The sequence below is a fragment of the Bidens hawaiensis genome, unplaced genomic scaffold (genome assembly GCF_021521415.1).
Source record: "Bidens hawaiensis isolate Kalapana, Puna unplaced genomic scaffold, B.hawaiensis_p1.1 tig00020696_1, whole genome shotgun sequence".
NCBI classification, from domain to species: Eukaryota; Viridiplantae; Streptophyta; class Magnoliopsida; order Asterales; family Asteraceae; genus Bidens; species Bidens hawaiensis.
This window is the reverse complement of record NW_027493183.1, coordinates 318,145-344,247: the sequence shown is the minus strand read 5'-3', so window position 1 is coordinate 344,247 and position 26,103 is coordinate 318,145. Positions and strand designations below refer to the sequence as shown.

The 26,103-nt window shown below is 39.8% G+C and overlaps 2 protein-coding genes and 1 pseudogene across 3 annotated transcripts; 1 reads left to right on the top strand and 2 right to left on the bottom strand.

Annotated features, from left to right (window-relative positions):
• Window positions 1-4,666: 4,666 nt before the first annotated feature.
• On the bottom strand, window positions 4,667-6,722 carry LOC143561522 (putative sugar phosphate/phosphate translocator At1g12500). The gene is made up of 2 exons (XM_077049585.1): window positions 6,142-6,722; window positions 4,667-5,623 (listed from the first exon to the last, which is right to left on the bottom strand). Exons 1-2 carry the CDS (start codon window positions 6,555-6,557, stop codon window positions 4,981-4,983), a joined length of 1,059 nt encoding a protein of 352 aa, XP_076905700.1. The 5' UTR covers window positions 6,558-6,722; the 3' UTR covers window positions 4,667-4,980.
• Window positions 6,723-8,908: 2,186 nt separating this feature from the next.
• Window positions 8,909-10,006, top strand: LOC143561533 (uncharacterized). Its single transcript, XM_077049593.1, has one exon. It carries the CDS (start codon window positions 8,909-8,911, stop codon window positions 10,004-10,006), a length of 1,098 nt encoding a protein of 365 aa, XP_076905708.1.
• Window positions 10,007-24,821: 14,815 nt separating this feature from the next.
• On the bottom strand, window positions 24,822-25,668 carry LOC143561521 (growth-regulating factor 12-like; annotated as a pseudogene). Its single transcript, XR_013140320.1, has 2 exons — window positions 25,375-25,668; window positions 24,822-25,047 (listed from the first exon to the last, which is right to left on the bottom strand). The product of XR_013140320.1 is annotated as a growth-regulating factor 12-like (transcript).
• Between the last annotated feature and the right edge of the window lie 435 nt (window positions 25,669-26,103).

Here is a 26,103-nt window from a genome sequence, read left to right as displayed (position 1 = left end):
ACGGTTAGGCTAATTAGGTTACCATGGGTGACAAATTAACACTCGCATATGTCATAGGGACTAAACGTGTAGCAGCGTCAAAAAATTATAAAACGTAAAACGAATGTGCTATTTCGACAAACCATAAGTGTTGAGTGGAAAGTCCACTTTACACATCGATGAATGAACCGACAAAAAATTGACTCTAGAAAAATGAGTGGTGTGTGTATCTTAATTATATATAAACTAAGCCTTTAAAACTTCTCGGGTTGCTCTCTATATTTTTTCAAGCCACCAAATTGCTTTATTTATAAATGGTGGCTTCTCATACATTTTACCCGAATTCACAGATATAAGTCTCACCAAACTCATATAACCCTTAAATGAGTTATAATATCTTATTAAATTAAAAATTAATATCACCAAATATTTAATATAAAAATCCTAAAAAACAAGGATATACTAAAAGATAATATCCGAGTTTTAATAAAAATATTATTTATAATTAAGAAAAAATAGGATAGTAAAAAAAAATAATAAACAGGTCATGAACCCAGATAACTTTTAAACCGGGTTATAACATCTCATTTCCTTTGTGAAGCCCTTTCATCATCAAATCAAATTCTAAGTATATTAACTTTCTTACAATAAATAAAATTAAATCCAACAAAATATATAAATATTAGAAACGAATAATGTAAAACAACCCCGTAAATATATATAAACGAAACATTTAAAAGCTCCCTGGTTGCTCCTAAATTCTCTCAAGCCACCAGATTGCTTTATTTATAAATGGAGAATTCTCATTCATTTAACCCGAATTCACGGATATGGGTCTCACCAAACCCAGATAGCTCTTAAACGGGCTATAACATCTCATTAAATTAAAAATTAATCTTACCAAATATTTGATATGAAAATCCTATCAAATAGGAATATACTAAAATTAATATCCGATTTTTTTTAAAAAAAGATGTTATTTATAATTAAGAAACAATTTTATAGTAAAAAAAAATAAGCGTGTCATAGGTCATCAAATCCAGATAGCTTTTAAACGGGTTATAACATATCAATTTTGTGAAACCCTTTCATCTTCAAACCCTAAGTATATTATTAACTTTCTTATAATAAAGAAAATTAAAATCAAATATATAAATATTAGAAAACAAAAAATGTAAAACAACCCTCGTAATACGGAGGATAAAACCTAGTATATATATAAACGAAACTTTTAAAACTCTCCATCCATTCTCAAGTCACCAGATTGCTTTGTTAATAAATGAAGTAATCTCATGCATTTGACCCAAATTCATGGGTATAGATCTCACCAAACCCATATAGCACTTAAACGGGTAATAACATCTCATTAAATTAAAAATTAATCTCACCAAATATTTTATATGAAAATCCAATAAAATGGGGATATATTAAATTTAATATCCGATTTTTTAAAAAATATATATTATTTATAAATAATAAATAGTTTTATAGTAAAAAAATAAGCAGGTCATGGGTTTCACCAAACCCAGATAACTTTTAAATCAGGTTATAACATCTCATTTATTTGTGAAACTCTTATATGATCAAACCATAAGTATATTATTAATTTACTTACAATAAATAAAATTAAAATTAAAAATATATATATATATATATATATATATATATATATATAAATATTAGAAACGAATAATACAAAATAACCACGTAATATCATCATCATCATCGTACTCAGTATATCCCACCAATAGCAAAGCTATGGTAGGGTCTGAGGAGGGTAAGATGTAGACAGCCTTACCTCTACCCCATAAGGATAGAGAGGCTACTTCCGGTGAGACCCCCGGCTCGATAGTAGTTTTGCATCAAGCCTTGGACATAAGGCACATAGCACTCAATCATCGGGACACCGGCTGATCGGTGCATGTACCCTTATCTTTCGGCTATCAACGCCACTACATGATGCCTGATTAACCGTCCGTCACTTTTAACGTTATTTTCACGAGATTAGTAAAATAACGTCAAAATTAGTGCAATTTCACTTTTGCCCACCCGAGGGTTCACACATATATACATCATATGTGCGCACCGCAAGCAGGGCTTAAAATAACCACGTAATATGGGGGGATAAAAGCTAGTGTGTGTATATATATTGATTTTTCTATAAGCATTGAGTATTTATAAATTATTTGAAAGCTCATTTTATTGAAGTTTTGAATATATTACATGTGTTTGGCATGATCAAAAGTGAACAAAGAGACACCGGAAAGGCACACCGACATATGCAAGGGATATTCTAAAAAAAGCAAGAGTAAGATGTGTGGTTTGGAGGTCCTATTGGGCCGATAGTACGAGCTTCAAAGAAGAATGATTACCAATGACAGCAATATCTCTTCTTTTTTTGTACATGTACAGGATGGAGAACGAGTGAACGACTGGTTTACAGGGATTAGAGACAATAACATTTTTGTTCGGTAAGGAGAAATTGTATAATTCAATAAAATCATAAATACTTTGTTAAAGTTAGATATGTTTTAAATATATGTATCATTACTCTTGGGTCATGTGAGAGTATGACATTCTTTGTTAAATTTTTTCCAAGAAGTTTTAAGTTAATTACACAAATAGTCTCGATGGTTTCTCAAAGATAACAGTCTAGGGACAAGAAGTAACAACTTTAGGATCCAATGTTTATTTTCGTTAAGTTTTCTTTTGAATCTAGATCAAATGACAAAAATACCCTAAATCATTAGGAAAAAAAAGGAAGAAGCAACCATAAATATCTACTCTCTCTAAACGATCTTCATCTCTGTCTCTCATCTTCCTTTCTCGTATGTGTGCTCTCTTTCATATAAATACGACATATAATTAAGTTAGGTTATATACACCAGATTAAAGATAGAATACAATAATCCTTTATCGTACATTACGTACGCGACACTTCTAATCGTTGATTTTCAGAAACCCAAAATCACAATTACACTAATCTGTTCGTCTCTCTCCCTCAATCCGTCTCCACCACCCCTCATCGACATCAGCACACCTCCTTCACCTCCGCTCGCCGGCGCCATCAACACTCTTCGTCACCATCATCGCCGTTGACAACGAACTCATCGGAAAAACACAAAACTCGTCACAAGTTTGTTTAGTTGAATTGAAATTGAAATTGAAGCCAATTGATCTGTTAATCTTGAAATCGATTCAATTAATCATTAATTTGAAGCTTCAATCGATCAATTTTGAGTTCTGGATGATGGGTGTTTGACATTGAACGTTTAAGATTTGAACGTATTAGCTGAACGTATTAGCTAAATGTTTAAGTTTTTACTTAAACTTTTAAAGGTTTGAATGTATTAGCTGAACGTATTAGCTGAACGTTTAAGTTTTTGCCTGAAATTTTAAAGGTTTTGAACGTATTAGCAGAACGTATGTCGCGTACGTAATGTACGTTAAGCGATTATTGTACGTTAACCTTCCCCATATACACAAGGTAAAATTACTTAAATAGTCATATAGGGGTTAAAAGACCGACTGTTATTGACTTAATAAAAAAAAGTTAATTTCAATTAGTATAAAGGACCTATATTGTTACAAAACAAACAGTGATTGACTTAATTTCATATAGTGATTGACTTTAAAAAAAAAAGCCCCTTAAACTTCTGCAGTATAAAGGACCTATATTATTTACACAGCATAAAAGATGCCCTACTTAATTATTGAAGATAAAAGATCAAATATGCCAGCATGCAAAAATGAAGAACGTTTTCTGTGATTTACTTTAGTTATTACTAAAATACGACATTTTTAGATAATATGTTCATTGTTTATTACAATATTGTGTATAACCTACATTGGTCATGTATCTAAATCATGTTACAACACCGCGCCTAATGTATTACAAGATGCGTTCAATTTTAACCCATAGATGGTTAAAACGGTACATCCAATTGTTACCAAACCCTTTTGTAGTTAAGTTTGTATTTAGAAAACATACTGTGATTAATCAATAGTAAATGTTAATTACGCAATCATGATCACAAACAAGTAACAATAGAACCCCATGTCATAATGTAGCGAAAGCAAGGTAAATTCCTTCTTAGTGAGCATTAACCTCGTGTCGGTGATTCTTGAAGGGATATTAATGATGGGATTTTATTTTAGGCAATTAGCGTTTTAAGGATCCTTTCTTTGTTTTCATAGATATTTATGCGTAACTGTATTTTTAGAAAAGAACCAAAGAGTACAAATGGAGCAATGAAATTGCATACACATTTCTAGTATGTCAATGTGACATCCTAAACTTTTGTGGGCCCCATCTTATTGTATCCTTATACAAATATCCTACACTGTTGGAATACTAAAGTAGACATAGTCAGAGTTATATAACTAAAAGAGACGCCATCAACCAATATATGGAAAAATCTAACTTAAATTTGAGGCAACAAGAACCAATTAGCGTAAACAACACTTAACTAATTGTAAAGTGTAAACTTAACTTGTAAGCAAAAAATCTGTTCCTCCCAACAGTCACTGTAATACCATTTCATATTCTGATCTAAGATTACAAGCAAACTTGAATTACAACATACTCAAAACCAAAAAGCCTTCAAATGCAGCTAATTTAACACATAACACAAATTAATATCAGGAAATATGATCATTCAGTACATAAATCAGATGGCTTAACAAACAATTAAGAAACTAAATCATGTTTAGTAATTGAGCTTTCTACACAAATAACAACAAAAAATGATATAATTTGAACAATTTCTCATGTAATTAGTATTACAAACTATGCAATAAAGCATAAAATTCAAAAAGAACCCACCCTCTTTCCCAATCCAATTGATCTTATCTTCTTACCTGTTACCCAATAGAATCAAATCATGTTCTTTGCTTTACACTTAACCCAACTTTGAATAAATCATGAAACAAATTGAACAACAAAAGAACAGAGGATTCGGATTCGCATTCGCATTCGCACCGTGTGATCTCTTTTACCTGTCAATGAGCTGTACCCTTCAACCTTCTCTTTGCCTCACTGTAAAGGACCACTCCCATTATTGTCACACCGAACCCCGAAATCCCCATAACCGTCACCGGATTCCTAAAAATCAAAACCGACACCACCGCAGCCACTGCAGCCTTGGCATTTCCCAGCACCTGCAGCGTCAGCGCACTTGTATGCTTCGTCACCAAAAAATTCGTCAAGTTCACCAAATACGCCACCGTCGCGTTCCCAATCAACAACACCGCCATAAACGAATCCGAACTGAACTTATCCACCGTCTTCGCAAAAACATTCCCTTCGATATACAAACTAAACGGCAGCAATATCATCGCCGCCATTGGCGCCATGTACAATAACAGATTCATCGAATGCAGTTTCTCCGAATCCGAAGTTAATAACAACCCTTGGACAACCGATTTCAACGCACGGCCGGCCGTAGATCCAACGCACATAAGAAATCCGAATAAATGAAACAACGGCTCGCTATTACTCGCTAAAACGATACCAAACACAACAGGCAACAAAGTTAAGTATACCTCAGCAGATTCCTTCTTACACGTGATCAAAAACGCGAAAATCGCAGTGAAAAACGGCGTCGTTGCGCCAATTGCTTGATTGAAGGAAACCGGAAGGTACCTAATAATATTAGAACATAATCCGGTTCATTAGGATTTGTTATTCAAACTTACATTATATATCATAAGGAATCGAGTTATGTTATAATACTATGCAATCGATATCGCTGATATATCACCGATATATATATATATATATATATCAATTATCGGTCCGTTGGCGATATATAAGTCAGAATATCGGTTCAGAATATCGATACCGATAATATCAACAATATTGACTGATATTTGACCGATATTGGACTAATATTTGACCGATATTCCCGATTTGGTGTTTTAAGTCTTAATTATCGACTTTTAGTGTTCAATGTTATTGTTTTAAGTCTTAATCAATTCTTACTTGCTACAATTGTAGTGTTTTGCAATTTGCAAAAGGTTCATTTGTTAATTTTGAGAGACTATACTGAATTATTAGTGTTAAATTGTTATATATATATATATATATACCATATCTCACTGCGATAACCGATATCGGTACTTGACTGATATCCGATATTTTTCGGCATTTTAGAATATTACCTGAGTGAGGTGTTGCCGCAGACGACGGAGAAGCAGAAGATAGCGGACAATGCGAAGATCTTAAAAAACTGTTTACGCGACGAGATCTGCTGGAACGGGACGATGTGGAACCAGCGGATGGCGATTAAGCTGTAGAGAGTGCAGGATAGCATGTGGAGCATGGTGAGGAAGATGGGGTACTTGAAGCCGTAGAAGCTGAGGAGGTACTTGTTGAGTAACAAGACGCCGATGTTGGACAAGTACCATGAGGCGATGATGAGGGCGGTGAGGATGGTGGGCGAGACGAGTGAGGTGGCGAAGATGTTGCTGTTGGTGCCGTAACGGACTTCGCCGGTGGGAGTGGACGGGATGTCCACGGCGGTTTCGAACCTAGGGTTGCTGCTCCGGCGAGTGGTCCAGGACTGTGATTCAACCATTGGGGGTAGGATGGTAATTTTGGGTAAAGTGGAGTGTGTGTGTGAGTCAGGGTTTGGATTGGATCCAGAATATGTGAGTGTGTGTGAAGATGACCATGATAGGACGGGTGGTGGTTTTGGAATAGTCCCTCAAGTTTCGTGTTATGGCAATATGTATCCTCATTTTCTCTGGTGTGTCTCTTGTTCCAAACTTGTTAGAATATAAATATGATTGAGCAAATTCGGTACAATCGGTATCGTTACCGAACCCGCGAACCGTTACCAGTATTGAAATCGTTATTGATTTGATACCATCGGTATCGAATGGGTACCAAAGTTTTGAGTTTCGGGATCAGTACGGGACCGGCATTTTTCGAATTTTTACCTTCAATACCGGTACTGTACCGGTACCGGTACCAAAAACTTGTGATTTTCAGGATCGATATTTTCGGTACCGATACAGTACCAAGCTCATCCTTAATCTAGGTTTATTACAAAAGGGGGAGACTAAAATATATAGAAAAGGGTAATATTTTTAAGATGATTAATATAAAGGATTATTGGTGTTTATGGTCTTGATAATTTGGTTTGGATTAAACCATAACCAATCGGTCAAGTTGTTGGGACCGCTAAACTGTTGAATTCGGCTCGTATGGATCTCAATTATGGAGAGTTTGAGTGAGCTTTTAAAACTTGTTTATGAAGAAGCTTTGTCAAATAATTTTTGTTTTTAAGCAAATAAGTAAGTTTTAGAAGCTCATCCAAACACCCCTAACTAATATCCTTTTTTTTATCTAAGTTTGTCAGCTAGCTTTAGGGTTTGGAAGCATCTGTATAAACTAGTCTAGTTTTTGGGAGGGTATTATAAAGGGATGACAATGGATGGTATTTTAATCATCTTAGTTGGGGCTGTAAACGAACCGAATCGAACAGGATGAGACCTTGTCCGTGTTCGTCCATGAAGTTTTTGTCGGACAAACGGACGGTTCACGAACACTGTATCGGACGAAATTTCGTGTCTGTGTTCGTTCATTAACGAATTAAGTTTGTCAGTGTTCGTTTGTGTCTGTTCGTTAATATTGTAAACAAACGCTAACGGACAAATGAACACTAACAGACCCTAATGAAAACTAATGGACAAATGAACACTAACGAACACTAATGAACATTAACAGACAAACTTATATAGCTGACACTAATGAACATTAATGCACAAACATACGTAAGCGACTCTAGTGAACGAAAGAACATAAATGATAAGGGGTTGTTTTATTTTTCACTTGCTTTGTGTTATCAAGCCATGAGGGCAGGTAATCTAGTAGAAAACCAAATAAATAAAACACATTAATTACAATGTAATTTGCATTACCGGACGGACGGACGGACATAAGCAAATCTAATGGACGAACATTATCGGACGGACATTACCGGGCGAACGTTACCGGATGTTTACGAACACTATTGAACGAGTGCGGCCTCTGTCCGTGTTCGTTTGTTAAGTTTACCAAGTGGAATTTTTTGTTTTCTCACCGAACCCTAAACCTACCCCGTTACTTGTTTAAAGTCTTTAAGTTTTCTCATCAAGTTTGATTTCTTGTACGATTCTTTGTTCTTGTATATACGGGAATCAATTAACGAATCAACATTTAGTTATATGACTTGCGGTACAAGAAAAAAAGTCTTGGAGTGTAAGTAAAGTTAATTAGAGAGTTACTGATAATTATCAACTTTGGATTAAATATCTTAATTGTTTTTATTATTTTATTAGAGTCCTAGTTAAGTTATAGTCTAACGGGTTTATGTTTAGTTATATATATCGAGTCATGTAAGGGTTGTATCAGAGTTTTGAGTTATTGAGTGCATTTGAAAAATATATGATTTTATTAAAATACATGTATATTTAGTTTTGAGTTATTTCACCACTGTTAGTATGATCCCGTACTACAGCCTTATAGTTTTGTTTTAATCGCAAGGATCCCCATACATGAGGGACTTACTAGAGATATATATTGGATCTGACTAGAGGGACAAAATTGTGAGAGAATATAGGAAAGAGTGAGAGAAGTTAGATGAAGCGAAATAATTATTATATCTAGTAATAAACATATTAGAAGTTTATATTTGTGGTATATTGTAATTCATGTATATAGGCTTTACGGTTAGGATCTTATCAGGAGATAGATTTGTAATATATAATAAGGGAATGAATAGATAGTAGATGAGCAGATTGCAAAGAATATACCGTTTATCATGGTATCAACCCTAGCAGCCTAAAATCTTACTTCTGTCGCCGGCTGCATTCCAATCCCTATACCACCTTCCGCCACATCTCCTTTCTCATTCTTCGTGTCTTTCTTTTTCCCTTCTATGCTATGGAATCGAAATTGCATCCCGCGGTTACGGTCACAAACATCAAAAACTTTATTCCCATAACCTTAGACAATGAAACCGGCCAATACACTTCTTGGTCTGAGCTATTCAAGATACATTGCAAAGCATTCCTCGTGTTTGATCACTTAATATCAGACAATCCAGCACCTACCGAATCCTCCTCAAAAGCCAAAGAAGATGAACCCTCTAAACCTGAACAACCGGCTCTAGATTATTGGGAGCGGATTGATGCCATAGTCCTTCAATGGATCTATGGCACCATCTCCCAAGATCTGTTAAACACAATCCTAAAGAAAGATACCACCGCACATGCCGCATGGACAGCCCTTGAAAGTTTGTTCAACGACAACAAAGCCACCCGTGCCGTTTATCTCAAAACAAAGTTTGCAAATACCCGACTCGATAACTTCGCAAACATGCACGCCTATTGTCAAGAGCTAAAGGTTATTTCAGATCAATTGGCCAACGTGGACGCTCCGGTCACCGAGGAAGATTTGGTCATACAACTAGTCACGGGTCTCAATGAACAGTATGAAGGAATTGGTATGATAATTCAAAACACGGTACCGTTTCCAACCTTTGCAAATGCTCGATCCCGGGTCACTATGGAAGAACATAGAAAGTCACACCAAGCGGCTTCGGCTGCCTCCGCTGCTGGACATGCTTTACACGCCACCGCAACAAATTCTTCGTCACAATCCGCTCCTGATCATCGTTCGGATATGTCATCGGACAGGGGGCGCGGCAGTGGATGGACCCGTGGTCGGGGTCACGGTCGCAACACTTGGGGCAGGGGTCGTGGCTCAGGACCCGGATATCACAATTCCTTCAATAATGGTTCAGGTTCTTGGCACAACAATTCGTTTTCTACTCGGCCAAATCAAACAAATAGCCATCAAAATTGGGTTTCTCAATCATCACAACACCAACCATGGATGCAACAGGCTCCATATCAACCCAATAATTGGCCACAACCTCCCTACCCATATCCTACACCCTCTCGGCCCAACACAAACAATCAACCCGGTGCTGGCCTTCTCGGCCCAAGACCCAATCAAGCATATGCAACGGCTTATTAGCCAACAAATATTGAGCAGGCCCTATACACCATGCCTCTCAACCCGCCCGATCAATGGAATATGGACACTAGAGCCACTTCTCATATGACCAACAACCTGGGTAATTTTCAAAATCCTTTTAATAACGGCATTTTACATAATATTATAGTTGGCAATGGTACCACCATTCCGGTCAATGGACAAGGCAATCAAACTTTACCTCCACCTTACCCACCCCTACAGCTAAATAATGTCCTTTATGCACCCAAATTAATCAAAAACCTTATTTCTGTCCGTCGCCTAACTATCGAATTTGACCCATTTGGTTTTCTTGTAATATATAATAAGGGAATGAATAGATAGGAGATGAGCAGATTGCAAAGAATATACCGTTTATCATCTAAGCTCGTTAATATTGCGTCAACAAAGTGTCGGTATTTGAAGAAATAACTAAATACCATAGCAAATAATGAAATAAAATTAAAAATCATCATTTTTAACAGGATATTATCATTTGGTTGAGGATGTATGCTATTGTAATCAACTATTTTTAATAAAATCATAATAGACTGGTTATATAAATATGATTAATTTATTTATAATATTTTAGAAATTATTAATTACAATTTACAGCAATTTAATTTTCAATATTCAATAATTTGTTTTTCTTTTATAACTTCGAAAATATAACTAGTATAATCACTCGCATATATGTTTCCGCATAGCACGCTTTCTACATAATAGAGTTTTAAGTATAACATAATAATGCACCAACAAACTTCTATTTGAGATTGTTTATGTGATTATTAAAGTTATAAATAATAGTAACTTGATCCACAAAATAGTAAAAGATGTACAAGTGGTCCTTGTCTACTCTAAATGCATATCATCTCCCTCAAGTATGTTTGGGTTCAGTTTATAGGTTTTCTAAAATTGTTGAATACGCCTTCGCACCCAAATGATTGTGGGTGAGTTGTTATTGAGGGTGGTGAGGACTGAGGACCCTATGCGATGAATTCTTCTTGGGTAGTTTGTGCCATATCCCTCCTCGATCTCACTCTTGACTCGGGTAATCATTTGAAATAACTACTATATCTTACATGAAATTTACTAACACCTTTATCTTACATATTTATACTAAACTATGCTTACTTGAAACTACTTGCTAATACTTGATAAGCTTTTGAGAATGTTGTTGTCAGTGCCATGCTCCCAAACGTGTTGCATGCATCTATGTACTATGTGAATGCCAATTTGATAATGGCCAAGGATTTATAAACTTAAAAATATGAATATCCCTTCATTGTATACTTAGTTTGGACTTGTTTTATCTTGGTTATTTCTCTTTTATAGAGCAAAGTTTCTGCATATGCGTTAGAGATGAGCATTGAATTGGGGGGGGGGGGGGGTTGGCAATGATAAACGAGATCATAAATTAAATACGATCACTAATTAGAGGGGGATTCATTTAGAAACTAGCACAACTTTAAATGAGAAGACATGTTATGGAGTCTTTTTGTGTCGATAGGTGAAAGTCATGTAGGTATGCAACATTGCTAACATGTGTAATTGCTTAGCAATTCTACTAGATGATGCATATTTTTGTAATCATAAAAGAATAGGAGATTGTAGGTGCATAACTAGTCACACTATATAAAATGCAAGCCTTGTTTTGATTACAAGATAAACGTACATGTGATATAAATGCTAAACAATATTGAATGTTACCCTTTGTTCCTCAATTACAAGAAAGGTTGTCCAAATGATCAACTAACTAAGCATATTAATCAAGAAATTGGATAGAAAAATCATAGTTGATTGGATAGAAGAATCATGGTTGATGTCATGAACAAAACGTGCATCAAGCATCTAATACAATAGGGACATAATAACTAACCAAGAGTTGAAAAAAATAACAAAACATCCACGATCAATGAGATGGTCGGACCGTGGATCGGTCATGGTGTACTTGGGCATTTAATCATTGAGCGAGTCAAGTTCAAGAATGATAAAATATCATATGATGAAATACAAGAGTAATGGAGGTTTTATCTTCAATAAAGTCAACATTCAAGAGCAACAAAAGGTCAAGGGATGAAATACAAAATTGACAAATGAGTTATGAATAATGAGTTATGAGTAAATAGTAATGAAAGGAATCTTCTTAAATAAGAATTAATTCAAGTCTAAATTAAGTCAAGAAGAGATGGTTTAATATAAATAGGAGAGTGATAAACATAAGGGATAAGTGGAAAAGCAAAAGCAAAGTACTTATAAGCAATACAAACTTTGGTCCCTCTCATATAACCTGTTTTAATCTCTCAATGCTTAACATCTGCTCAAAAGCTTAAGCACACTTTTGGACCAACTGCAATGAATTATTCAAAGGCATAAATGGGGCTAAAGGACTATGGGCATGCACCCTGTGGGGAGACCGTGGACCTGTTGTACTTCTTCAGGACAGAGCTTGTGCTATCTCTCCTCTTGACTATTAAATAACCTTTCCTTCCACACTTTGACTCAGCCTCTTGAATGCTTAAAACTAGAATATCTTTTTATTCAAGTGGTGTTACAACTGTAATGTTCCTTTGGTAAACGTTCATGTATGTCAGAGGCGTAATCATTACCTAAATTAGGGAGAATTTTGATTTTAAGACATGTTCACAATGTTGATTGGTAAGACGCTTGACGATCACTACGTGAGTAAATCCAATGAGATGTGTGACACCCTGCATTTTCACGTTAATACCGTTAACTCAAACTTTGTTATATTACACACCATGCATATCATTTATACGAGTCAATAACGAGTCACACACATGAGTCCGTCAGTACGCGTTGGTGATTCGAATCAAAAATGTTTAAAGGATATAATTATTATTTGTTAAATGAGTTTATGTGTTACATGATTTAGTACATTATGCTCGCTTAACATGCTATTAGTTATTATATAAAAATAATACCTCAAGCATATGTTTATAATAATATCTATGTGAAATTACATGCTAAATGATTATTTGTTTAGTTCGTAGCTTATTGTGTGAAATTTTGATCGGTTACGCATAACTTATACGATTTCAGCTTTTACAAAAACAATATTTTATGAAATAACAACGAATTTTTATTTTATAGACTTTGGTTATTATTTTAGTTATAATGATTTGTTATAATCCGGTTTAAAGTTAAAAGGGTTTGTTCAAGTCAAAATTCGTTTAAAATGGACTATTATTGTAAATATTGATTAAAAGAAAAACTAACCCTAAACCCACTTTCAGCCATCGACACTCCTGTCCTCTCTCCCTCTTTCATGATCTCTCATCCCACACGCACACATAGACACGCATACCTTAGTATTCAACCTTGATTCTTGCAATTGATGGTGTTTTTAAGTGATTCACATAATTCCTAATATTAATTGGTAAGTTTTATGTATCAATTTTATGGTTTGATGAATTATTGTGAAACCCTAGGCGTTAAATCTCAGTAATTTTGATGATTATGATGTTTTGATAAATTAGAACCCTAGAGATGTCATAAACATGTTAGGGTTTGAGTTTTTTGATGACAACAGTTTGCTGACATATTCATTCTTGTTTATTGTGGTGGCTGTAACGCAATGACAATTAAGTGTGTTTGATCGATTATTGATTCTAGGATATAGTATTCTGAGTCTAGTTTATAGAAAAGTAAATTTTATAATTTTTAGACGAGTTTTGAATAGTTTCTATGATTTTACAAAAACATGTGTCATAGCTGATTAGGGGAGTTGTAATCTCGTATGTCTTTCTATCACCATAACTCCCTAATGACAAAGCCAAATGGGTTTGTTCCCCTTCTAAAACTTAATATTATGAGTTTAGAAGATAACCCAGTTGATCTTGCATTATTTGGATAAATGAGACGAAAGAACCACGAAACTACTTTTTTTTGTGCAGTCTACTGAAACTGCTTGTACCCATCTGCAATTATTGAATTATTGTGGGATTTTTTATAAATGATAAAATATAACGAAATTTGTTTGAGAAAGCTAACTCATATATGATACTGTGGTAAATTTTGTAGAATTTATTTATATGATTTTATTAGTGAACAAAATCCATTTATACATGCTAGAATCTGTCTCGTGAACTAAATGATCATAAATTGTCCATACGTGAGTCTTAGAGTCATGTGTTGTTGAACAAACTCTCATAACTTAAACACTTGTACTAGGTAACAGTTAGCAAGTCAAGTCCATTCTTTTGGTTTTGAGAAAATCTATTTCACGCGACACCAAATGAGTTCATACTTTTTCCTATTTGTTTTCTGGGGATAAAACACAAAACTATTTTCATATACTTGTTTTCTGAAAAGTAAACACAAAACTATTTTCGTATACTTGTTTTCTAGAAAGAAAACAGAAAACATTTTCCTTGTTTTCTGGATTGAAAACACAAAACATTTGCCTATACTTGTTTTCGAGGAGAAAACATGGACATACTTACATACAGATTTTCTTGAGGAAAACGCAATGACTTCTTTTGGATTTATGTAGTTTCTTATATATTACAATTATAAATTAGATGTCCTCATGTCACTTAAAGTCATTACATACATTGAACCGCTAGGATGAGATCGCGGAGAAATTTAAGTAGTACTACTGGGTTTGACAAACCCCACCAGCTAAAACTTGACTAGAGATCAGATAGGTGTTAATTGTCCTAACATACATGCACCAGTGTTTTGTGATGGACCTGGTAAGAAGGCCTGCATACAGTCAGCTTCGGTTCAAACATCTAGTAGCTTGTAAATGTGTTAGCTACCCCGGTATATTTGAAAAGTGCAAAATCTACACTACTTATACTACGTATACCACAAATACTATATATACTACTTTTTAATATATCTTATGAACTCACCAACCTCGTGTTGACCCTTGAGTATTTATATTTGCCCAAGTTGCTAGATATGCTAAGGAGCGGATTGCATATGTCTGGAGTCAAACGTGTCGTATGAATATTTATTTCACATTGTTTACATTTGATGGGTTGTGCATGTTTGAGCACGTAGTTTATTGTTTTAAACCATTTATTTCACGTTGTTTACATTTGATGGGTTGTGCATGTTTGATCGGTTTGGTTTTTTTTTTTTTTTCATGTTTGATTGAGATTTAAATAATGTTTGAATATTTTAAATTGGATGTTTGGTATAATAAATGAGTTACATCATGGTACGCCTTGTAGTAAAACTCTATTAATTAGTCCAAATTTGAGAGTGTGACAAGATGTTTAAAAGATAACCACAACCTAGATTAATGAGATGTTTGAGAGGCGCTCACCACTTATATTAGTGAGATATAAAAGAGGCAATCACTACCTAGATTAGGGAGATGTTACTGATAAGATTATTGAGACTATAATTATTGATTTCACACACGATCATCATGTTAACACTATTGTTGTACCTGTCTCCACAAATTGGCCTTTTCAACCTTTGCCAAACCAAAAGTTTCCTGCTGTGAAACCACAAGAAACAAAAAAGAAAACACGTAGGGACCATGCTTGCAAGTTCCATCCCCACTGCCGTTAATGTTCTATCTATATTGACTCACTAAAAAAAAAATCTTATCTATGAGTACTTGCACCACAATCTTAACTCTTGATTATCAGTAACACCTTATCAAGAATTTGTTATAACATATATGAAGAGGTAGGTCCCAGCAGAGCCCAGTTGGACCCGCAGGACTCACCTTGAAGAGAGACGTCTGCGCAGAAACCAACTGGATCCGCAGGACCCACCATGCTCAGAGACGTGACATCCTTACGCGCAGTATGCAAGATGTTCTCGCAGGAAATGCCTCCCAATGGTGAAGTACTCCGCCTGTTCCCGCAGCTGCGGATACAAGCCATCAGGGAAGGCCACCCGCGCAGCAAGGCTACACGCACAAGGCACTTAGCTCTCAATAATTCAGTAGTCACCTGAAGGAATGAGCAAAGCCAGGAACAATCCCGCACAAAGGCGGGAGGGGGAATACTCCCGCCCAAATAAGCCAGTCTGTACGATACTGGAGGATCTTTTGTACTATACCTGACGAGGTATGGGTAAAAGATCTGACCAGAGATACGACAGCTCATTGACAACAGTATGGCGAGCAGCATGCTCTTGTACTGTATGTCACTATTAGCCGCTGCCTACTCACCAACTCCTGTCATACCACGTGCACAGCCGGCAGTTGGTGGAAAAGGAATAGTACACAGCAGGCCTGGTCACTGTCAGCCGCTGCCTACCCACCAACTACCAGCATGGCACGTGCGTAGGCCACAGTTGGTAGAACAGGAATACTATTCAGCCGGCTATACCTTCTTGGAAACCTACCTTCGGCTATAAATACCCCAAATGGTATGATCATCTAATCTAATCTTGTATCTTATATCTTATACCTGATATCTGCTCTAGCAATCTCTTAATATATACTTATATTCAAGAGCAATATAGTCTGATTCTCACGCCGGAGGGTGGTCACAAGGAGGAACCCCCCCTTCTCAGTGACGAGCTCACGGTGTCTGTTTTGCAGGTTATCAGAAGAACCATCTTTACTGGATCTAACCCCTCGTGGGAAACATCTATTTAACCCCCCAGATTATCCGTAATCTGCCCGGGGTCGATTAGTGTTTCTTCATTGGCGCCATCCGTGCATAAAAGCTAGAACTTCATTTCTTTTCAGTTTTTTCGAACTTCTGGAAAGATGGTTAAAGAAACTCTGGTAACCACAACCCCAGCTACTGGGGGGAATACCGGCGACTACGCAGTTTTTACGAACACTACCCCGGTTACCCAAGCCGGGGCAAGTGCAGTAAATTTTACGAACACTACCCCAGTTACCCAAGCTGGGGCAAGTGCAGTAAATAATCGCTCACTGGGATTCACCGATACCCAGTTAGAGAGACAACGAACGAGGCTCCCCCGCCAAACACTCGATGAAGTTAAAGCGTGGGCGGAAGCACGTCAAAATGAATTCCAAGCTGAGTTGGATGAACGCTTACGTTTACTCCAACAGGCTGATGAATTCGCAGAGTACTTTGACGATGATTCGGAGGAATCCGATAGTGACGCAAACCCTCGTCATAGGGCGAAAGGGAAGCGTAAGGAAACGGACTCCCAACCGAGAAGGCATTTTGGAGAAACCTTCAAACCAAAAAACGCGGGTGGAAACCCACGTGACTTCTCCAAAACATTCAGACCAACTGTGGCAAATGCGGGAACGTCCAAATTTACAAGAGACATTGCGGAAGCAATCGCCCCGAAAAGTGCCAAACAGATGTCCAACATCGGCACTTACGATGGTATATCTGATCCAGACGATCATTTAAACAGATTCATAGCGGGGGCAACCGTCAGTAGTTGGACGGAACCTACGTGGTGTTACATGTTCCAAATGACGCTTGTTGGGGCAGCTAGAGCGTGGTTCGATCGTCTACCGGTCCACCACATCTACGATTGGGAAGACTTCCAACGGAAGTTTAGCCAACACTTCAGCCAACAAAGAAAGTATACCGAAGAGCAATGGACAATCCTCAAATGCATTCGAGAGGAAGATGAATCTTTGCCAGACTTCATCACTCGCTTCAACTCAAAGAAGCTAAGTCTGGGTAATATTAGCGAAGATCTTGTTCGCGCTGCTTTCATCCAGGGCGCGAACGACCCAGAGCTCATCCGCACCTTAACGAGTAAAGATGGCATGCCATCCACATGGGATGCCATCATGACAGCAGCTAAACGCTATGCGGAAACGGAGAAGCAACTGGGTAGAGATCTCCCCCAGAGCACAAACCTCTACACCCAGAAAACAAGAGAAGACAACGTCCTTACCGCCCGACTAAACAAAAAGCGGAAGCTAGGCATTTGGCAGTCAAGGGTAAACTTTGACACCTCATCCGGCTTGCAACATCGGTTAGGCGGAAGGGATAACGTACAGTCGAACCAGAACTCCAGATGGACGCCACTCACCAAAAGCGTCACCGAGATATTCGCCACTGAGGAGCTCCCATGGCCAAAGGCTCCAATAATCCGACATCGTCACAATGCTGATCGGAGCAAATACTGTGACTTTCACAGGACAAAAGGCCACAACACTGAAGAATGCACAGACGTAAAGGACATGGTCGAAGCATTTGTCAGAGATGGGACGCTCGCGCACCTCGTGGCACAATGAACGCTGAGCAGGCTGATGCGTGTAGAACCCCAGTTGGGGAAAACACGAATAAAATTGCAGCTTCAATGTTGGAGACTACATACTGCGTAAAAAACGAGATCCCGAACCAGGTGCATATCGGCTCGATGGCACTCCCATCCCAATAACATGGAAGGGAGCTCAATTACACAGTTTGCATGTAGATCAATTCCAAATTTGTAAAGAAAAGGCCCAGAGCCACTTCTAATGGAAACGATTCTCCTTAGAACATCGACGCTGATGATTTTACATTTATACTTATGAACTTTCCACACGGATATGCCGGTCTTCACCGCATACATAAGTGTGAAAGTCGTTGCGTGGGGAAGGCGGCAAAACCCGCATAAACCCAAAAAACGGAAAACCTTCACGCAGGTCAGTTAAAGGTAAAAGTTCAGTCATCCCACTAAATGAAAGTGCCGGTCCTAACCGCACGAATCATGATAGAGGAAACTGAATAACCTATTAACAACCGCGCGTTGAACGGTTAATTTACTCAACACTGATGCCGGTTTTCACCGCATAATTACGTGGAAAGTCGTTGCGTGGGGAAGGCGGAAAAACCCGCATAAACCCAAAAAACGGCAAACCTTCACGCAGGTCAGTCATAGGTTAACTTTGGTCATCCAACTAAATGAAAGTGCCGGTCCTAACCGCACAAATCATGAGAGGAAACCGAACCTACTGACAACCGCGCGTCGAACGGTTAACTTATTCAAAATACTTTAGAAAATTTCTAACATAAGGATGAGGAAAACCTCCACGCAGGTTAGATGTAGGTAAAGTTTAGCCATCCTACTAAGTGCAAGTGACGGTCCTACCCGCACAATCACGAAAGAGGAAGTAAAACTTCAACCTATTATCTACCACGTTTAAAGGTTAACTTATTCTAAACACTTAGAAAATTTCTAAAAAGATGAGGAAAACCTACACGCAGGTCAGATATAGGTAAAGTTTAGCCATCCTACTGAGTGCAAGTGACGGTCCTACCCGCACAATCACGAAGGAGGAAGCAAAACTTCAACCTATTATCTACCACGTTCGAAGGTTAACTTATTCTAAACACTTGGAAAATTGCTAATTTAAACTAAAGTATGCATGAGCAAGTCATATAACGTTTATAAAGCAAGTCATCCAGTGAAAGTATCGGTCTTACCCGCACAAAGATTTATATTTCATAATATTCATTACAAGAATGGCCGGGTAACTACCCGCCTACAAGAATATAAATCTATACAAGCTAAACCTATCCTAACAGTGGGAAGGGATCTTCAGGATCAAGCTTCAGGACCACTTCCACTTGGACCAGCACCATCAGTAGAGCGTGGCGGTTCAAGGAAAGCTTTAAGGATAGCTAGCCCATCATCAGCAGCAGCAACTTCGTTCACCTTCTCCACCACCGGATGCGGGAAGGCGGCATACTGATTCACCGCTTGGTCATAAACAGCTTCAGTATCCACATCATACAAAGGGAAGTTGGAAGGCGGGATGCCTTTCTCAACGAACCCTAGACCAAGCAGGAAGCCGGCCTTTTCCCCATCCTCATGAGAAGCATTGAGGGCTGCGCTCATGGCATCGTCGTATGATGTGTCCGTGAAGACTCGATGCACAACCTACAAAAAAAAATATATACAAGTATCAAAACCTTTTCTATTTACAAAGAAAAGCGTGAAGACATTATGAAGCTAAGCTTACCTGAGACAACGCTTCTCGAAGAAGCCATTCCTTGGCAACCAGAGCCTCCTGGAGGGCAGCTTGAGCTTGGTTACGGGCGCGTTCGGCTTCACTTTTGTTGAGGTTGGCAAGCAACACTTCTTTAGCCGCAGCCTCTTCAACGCCCTTTAGCTTCCGCTCAGTATGATCAAGCACCCCCCTCTGGTCCAAGATCTCTTGGAGCTTCTTGGCGTCTTCCATCGCCAAGGCATCATGAGCCTGTTGGAGCGCCTCTAGTTTGGCTTTAAGTTCCTCATTCTCGAGGCGTAAAGGCTCAGCAACAGCTTCAGCCTTGGTGGCCCTCTCGGTTGCGTTCCGTGCAGTTTTCTTAGCCAGCCGAAGCTGTTCGTTAACAGCTTGGGCAGCCTTGGAACGGGCCTCGAGACGGGCTTGAACTTCAACCTCGAGGGCCTTGAAGGCCTTCTCCTTTTCCGCAGCCACTGCGGTAAGTCTCTTGTTCTCCTCCCGGACAGCCCGCGCCTGAGCTACTTCTTGGATGCGAGCTGCTTTTAACTTGTCGTTTTCACGACAAAGCAGCTCGACGCGCGGCTGCATCCGGGCCAGGAGAATCCGCAGCTCGTTGGTTAGCCTACCCTCCTGGTAGCTAGCCATTGCTTCCCCCAACGCACCACTGGGAGCTGCGTGACGAGCCCACTCCACGCACTCCACAGGCGTGCGAAGGGTTGTTCCTCGGCGGATGTTCCATCGTGGAACATACACTTCATTGGAATCCGACACTGCAAAAAACAAAAAGCAGTTAGGAAAAGATGATATATATATAAAAAAAAAGGCCAAAAGAACCCTACGCACCTGTAGGGTCGACAACAGGCCGATAGCCGCCAAACCCATCACCTGAACCCAAGGGAAATCCATCCAAGAGGTCAGGCAGATGGGAAGGAGGCAGAGGTTGGCGAGAAGCCCCAAGCATACCCGAAGGGTCGGCCGTAGCTGCCGACGTCGGAAGAGGCATAGAGGCCGCCGCGGTAGTAGAAACCAACGGAGGTGAACTCACCGTAGGTGAACTCACAACCGTGGTCGCCGCTGCGGAGTCCGCAGAAAAAGTAACCGCCGGCTCAGTGAAAGATTCAGTAAATATGGCACTGACAGCCGGCGGTGATGTCATCACAGTTGGAACAGTTGGCTCAACTGGGTGAGCAACTGAACCAACTGAAGCAGGCGCAGCCGCCTGGGTCGTCGCCTAAGGTAGGCTGACCAAGCCTACCGTCATGGGTCCGGAGGTACTACTCCCCGCTCCACCCTGGAATGCGGTAGCATCCACGCCTGCACAAGGAAGATAAGTATTAATGATGGAAAGCTATGAAGTCAAATAAAGGAAGTTTGTACTTACGGGTTTTCTTGAGCCTAAAAGTGAGGACAGGCGGGGACGAACCCGATGGAGCCGGCCTCTTTACGCCGCTCACCGTCGTCATCCTGGGCTCTCCGGAGGTGACAGTCGTCGCAGCCTCCGGAGCAGTGGTCTTATCACCACCAGGGTTTCCCGCCACCTCCTCGCTCTCGGTCTCTGAATCAGACCGAGGCACCGGATCGGCAGTGGAGGCCACCTTCGCCTTCCCCTTCCCGCCGGCAGCCTTCTTCTTCCGCACCAACGGAGGACCATCTGCGGATTCCTCATCAGAACACAAGATTAGAGGAATTCCAGCAGAGGTTTCAGCATTGAGGGGTCGAGGGTTGAATAACGCCTTACCTGGCCGCCTGGCGCTCAGGATCTCGTGGCCTGGCGGGTAGACCTCCACGAACCGATCCGCCGTCTGTTCAAGGATGGGCAACTCGTTCTCATCTAGAGCACGAGTACCCATCCGAGCGGGACTATCAGCCTCCCGCGGATGCAGGAGCGACTGCAAGTCGTTCCCCTATGAAATAAAAGAAAAACAGTTAGAAGACAAACCTATATAAACAAAGAAGACAGAGCGTACCGTAAGGAACAGAGTTCAAACCGTATTCAAGGACGATCGGGATCTTTCGCGCCTCCGCATCCTTCCACACCCGGCTCATCCCGAGCATCACCATCCCGGACTCCGCAAAGCGGTAAACCGGAGATTGGACTCGGGAAATCTTTGAGAACCATTCCGCCTCCGGGTAGTTGGAGGCGTGAAGGCTGGGGAGTGCTTGCCCATTCTTAAACTTCATGGCAAGGGGGATGGCGCGAGCGGAGATATAAAAGAACTCCCGCTTCCATGAACGAATACTGCGCTCGGTTGCGCAAATCTTCAAACCCTTGATCCGGGTTATCAGAGTATACCACCCCTGGATGCACCTCCAAGAGTAGAAGGTCATCAGGCGGTCGACGAAGGGCTCAACGCCCAGAATCCGGCACACCCACTCGAAGTGGCGAATCTTTGCGATCGCCATCGGGTGTACCTCGGTCAGGTGTACACCGTGCCTCTCCAGAACACGGTACACAAACTTCGTCAAGGGAACCTAAAATTCCCATAGACAAAGAATGCGGCATATACCCCGATCTTGCCTCTGGGGGCATCATACACCGTCTGATGAGGTTCAGGAAACTCAGGCTCGAAAGACTCGAGCATGAACTTCCTGACGATGTACTGATATAGATCGACAGGCAGAGCACACTGGCACTCGCCAGCAGTACTCTTGTCATCCTTGTCGGATGTGGATGACGGGTTCTCGGCGTACACCCCAGCCTCCTGGGCTGTAGCCTCAAGATCGTGAGCAGGAGACATCTTGCAGGTATGAAAGAAGAGAACGATTTCAAGAGAATGCTCGACTGAAAAGGTGAGTATTCGCCGGATATCGTTTTGAAGATGAAGAGAAAAGTGTGGATTACAAAGGACCCTCTCCCCCTTTATATACTAATCGCAATCAATGCGATGAATTTAATGCGGAAGAGAGAGAAATAACAGGTGCAATGAAACTATGACACGTGGCAAACAGCAAGCTGGCAACAGCTGTTGAAAGGACGCGTGCCATTAATTTCGCGGCCACGCGCCCGAAAAATCGCGCCCACGCGCCTGAAAAGGCGTCTGGAATGACCATGTACTGTCACGTCACCATAACTTCCTGCACGTCCTGACACAGTCAGAAGAAACCGTCGGACGACGTTTCAACAGTTTGGACTGTTCTTATCCTTTCACCAACTCTTCGAATTTCAAACATTCAAAAAGATTCAAAAGTAAGCGGGAAAATACCCCTTACCTTGGCAACCAAGTAACTGTAAGACAGGTGCGAGTACAGTGTCAAGGCAAAACCCTTCACATACTTAGCACATGCAGGGAATTGACGCCAGGAATACCTCGGCGACCAAGTAACTATAAGACGGGTGCGGGTACAGTGTCAAGGCAAAACCCTTCACATACTTAGCACCCGCAGGGAATTGACGCCAGGAATACCTTGGAAGTAAAGTAACCGTAAGACGAGTGCGGGTACAGTGTCAAGGCAAAACCCTTCACATACCTAGCGCTCCGCAGGGAATTGAAACCAAGAAAGATCTTCTGGGCAATGCTTGCGGAAACGGGAATAACATCCCCGCATAGCGGGAACGTCGAGAACTACATTGTTTGAAGCTCCAAGATGAAATTGGTGGTTTTAACATAATTGATCACTATGTTCAAAACTACCAAAACCTCATGGAGAATCCACACAAGTGGGACTCAACGCTCCTGACTTGCAAGGAGGTTACATACCTACCCGCATCATACCCAAAGATCATGCAGGAAAGTCGGGAATTTCTGCAAGTGACATAAGGACTTCCGCGGGAAGAATCCCCATGGAAAACCTTAAAAATAAACCCTTTTCAAAACCCTTTGCTTAAGTCCAAAAGTTCACCTCACTTTATTAACATTCATGAGAAAAACATTGGACTGGGGGGGACTTGAAGAGGTAGGTCCCAGCAGAGCCCAGTTGGACCCGCAGGACTCACCTTGAAGAGAGACGTCTATGCAGAAACCAACTGGATCCGCAGGACCCACCATGCTCAGAGACGTGACGTCCTTACGCGCAGTACGCAAGCTGTTCCCGCAGGAAATGCCTCCCAATGGTGAAGTACTCCGCCTGTTCCCGCAGCTGCGGATACAAGCCATTAGGGAAGGCCACCCGCGCAGCAAGGCTACACGCACAAGGCACTTAGCTCTCAATAATTCAGTAGTCACCTGAAGGAATGAGCAAAGCCGAGAACAATCCCGCACAAAGGCGGGAGGGGGAATACTCCCGCCCAAATGAGCCAGTCCGTACGATACTGGAAGATCTTTTGTACTGTACCTGACGAGGTATGGGCAAAAGATCTGACCAGAGATACGACAGCCCATTGACAACAGTATGGCGAGCAGCATGCTCTTGTACTGTATGTCACTATTAGCCGCTGCCTACTCACCAACTCCTGTCATACCACGTGCACAGCCGGCAGTTGGTGGAAAAGGAATAGTACACAGCAGGCCTGGTCACTGTCAGCCGCTGCCTACCCACCAACTACCAGCATGGCACGTGCGTAGGCCACAGTAGGTAGAACAGGAATACTATTCAGCCTGCTATACCTTCTTGGAAACCTACCTTCGGCTATAAATACCCCAAATGGTATGATCATCTAATCTAATCTTGTATCTTATATCTTATACCTGATATCTGCTCTAGCAATCTCTTAATATATACTTATATTCAAGAGCAATCTAGTCTGATTCTCACGCCGGAGGGTGGTCACAAGGAGGAACCCCCCCTTCTCAGTGACGAGCTCACGGTGTCTGTTTTGCAGGTTATCAGAAGAACCATCTTTGCTGGATCTAACCCCTCGTGGGAAACATCTATTTAACCCCCCAGATTATCCGTAATCTGCCCGGGGTCGATTAGTGTTTCTTCAATATATTTATAGAAACTAGATCAATCTTCCTATTTCAATGATGACATGATCGTAATCCCAATATACGGTGTTAAGTTCATCATTCATACATGTTTATGCGTTGCAGTGGTGGCGGTGTGTAGGTGTCAGCTTCCACATCCTTTCTTGAACGGCTCCTGCCACGGTGCAAATGCCTCTCGCAGTACTTATAACCGGTCACAACTTGTTTGCTACACCTCCATTTCTTCCCGTCGGTTCTCTTACATCTTCCTGGTTCAGCTTCCATGGTGTTTTTATAGTTTTCATACAAACTCCGATCGCCTCCTGAACCTGAACAATTACAAAATTGATTTGAATACTTCATATCTTCAGTTTGACTATCTATGGTCACAACAACATCTGAATACTGGACAAACGACCGTTCTGGCCAATATTTTTTTTTTTAAAGTTTGACCTCCTATGGTCAGAATGGCCGTCCGAAAATTGTTCAAATGGCTGTTCTGACTAATAATTTTCAAAGTTCGATTTTTTTTGTTCAAAACAGCTGTCTGAATGTTATGTGGACGGCAGTTTGATGGTTTGAAATAAAATGAGGGTAGTGCAGCTATAACGCGACTTGTTTTTAAGAATCATATGAAACTTGAATAGTTGAAATACCTGTGATGGATGCAAGAACGGAGTTCCAAATTGGGAGAACAAGATGAGAAGGAACCGGTAATCCGGCCTCCATGTATTTGTAGATTAGTGCTTGTAGTTTGAGCTCCTCCATCTGCATAAAGGTGAACCCTAATCCGCCATTGTTGCTAATGACACTGGTATAGTTTGATATTTGGTCAAGTAATGATGATGGATCTGTTGAAGAAGATGAGCCTGCCATTGCCATGTTATTCATTATTAAACACACAACTATCTTGTTTCATGTTGGAGCATATGAGATACATAACAATGGAGTAATAACTCTTCATTTAATTCTAATTCTAAAATTCTAGTATAATAAAACAAACTCTATTAAATTTGGTCATGGAATTATTGTTTTTTATTAAATTATACATATATATATATATATATATGTATATATATTTATTGTATATATGTATTATTATTAGTCATTAGAGATAAAAATGTGATGAATTTTAGTATCTCTGTCTGGTATATATCCAATTTAAAATTGGTCTCATATGTGTAATTATGGCTACTCGTCATTAGGTTCACGGCTATAATGCGGGTAACAGTCATACATGATTATAATCTTATATGGTTAAAAACTGTTCATTGAATATTCACTACACGACACGATAAACTTACCTTAAAAAATTATTTAAAAATATAAGAACAATTTAATTATACTAAATTTTAATAATTTTAAGTTTGTACAATATTATCATT

Bases quoted from the DNA above. Each gene is read 5' to 3' on its own strand.
- LOC143561522 (XM_077049585.1), bottom strand. From the start codon at position 6,557: ATGGTTGAATCACAGTCCTGGACCACTCGCCGGAGCAGCAACCCTAGG. The intron at 5,624-6,141 runs GTAATATTCTAA...TAATATTATTAG, and splicing joins TGCGGCAACACCTCACTCAG to GTACCTTCCGGTTTCCTTCA.
- LOC143561533 (XM_077049593.1), top strand. From the start codon at position 8,909: ATGGAATCGAAATTGCATCCCGCGGTTACGGTCACAAACATCAAAAAC.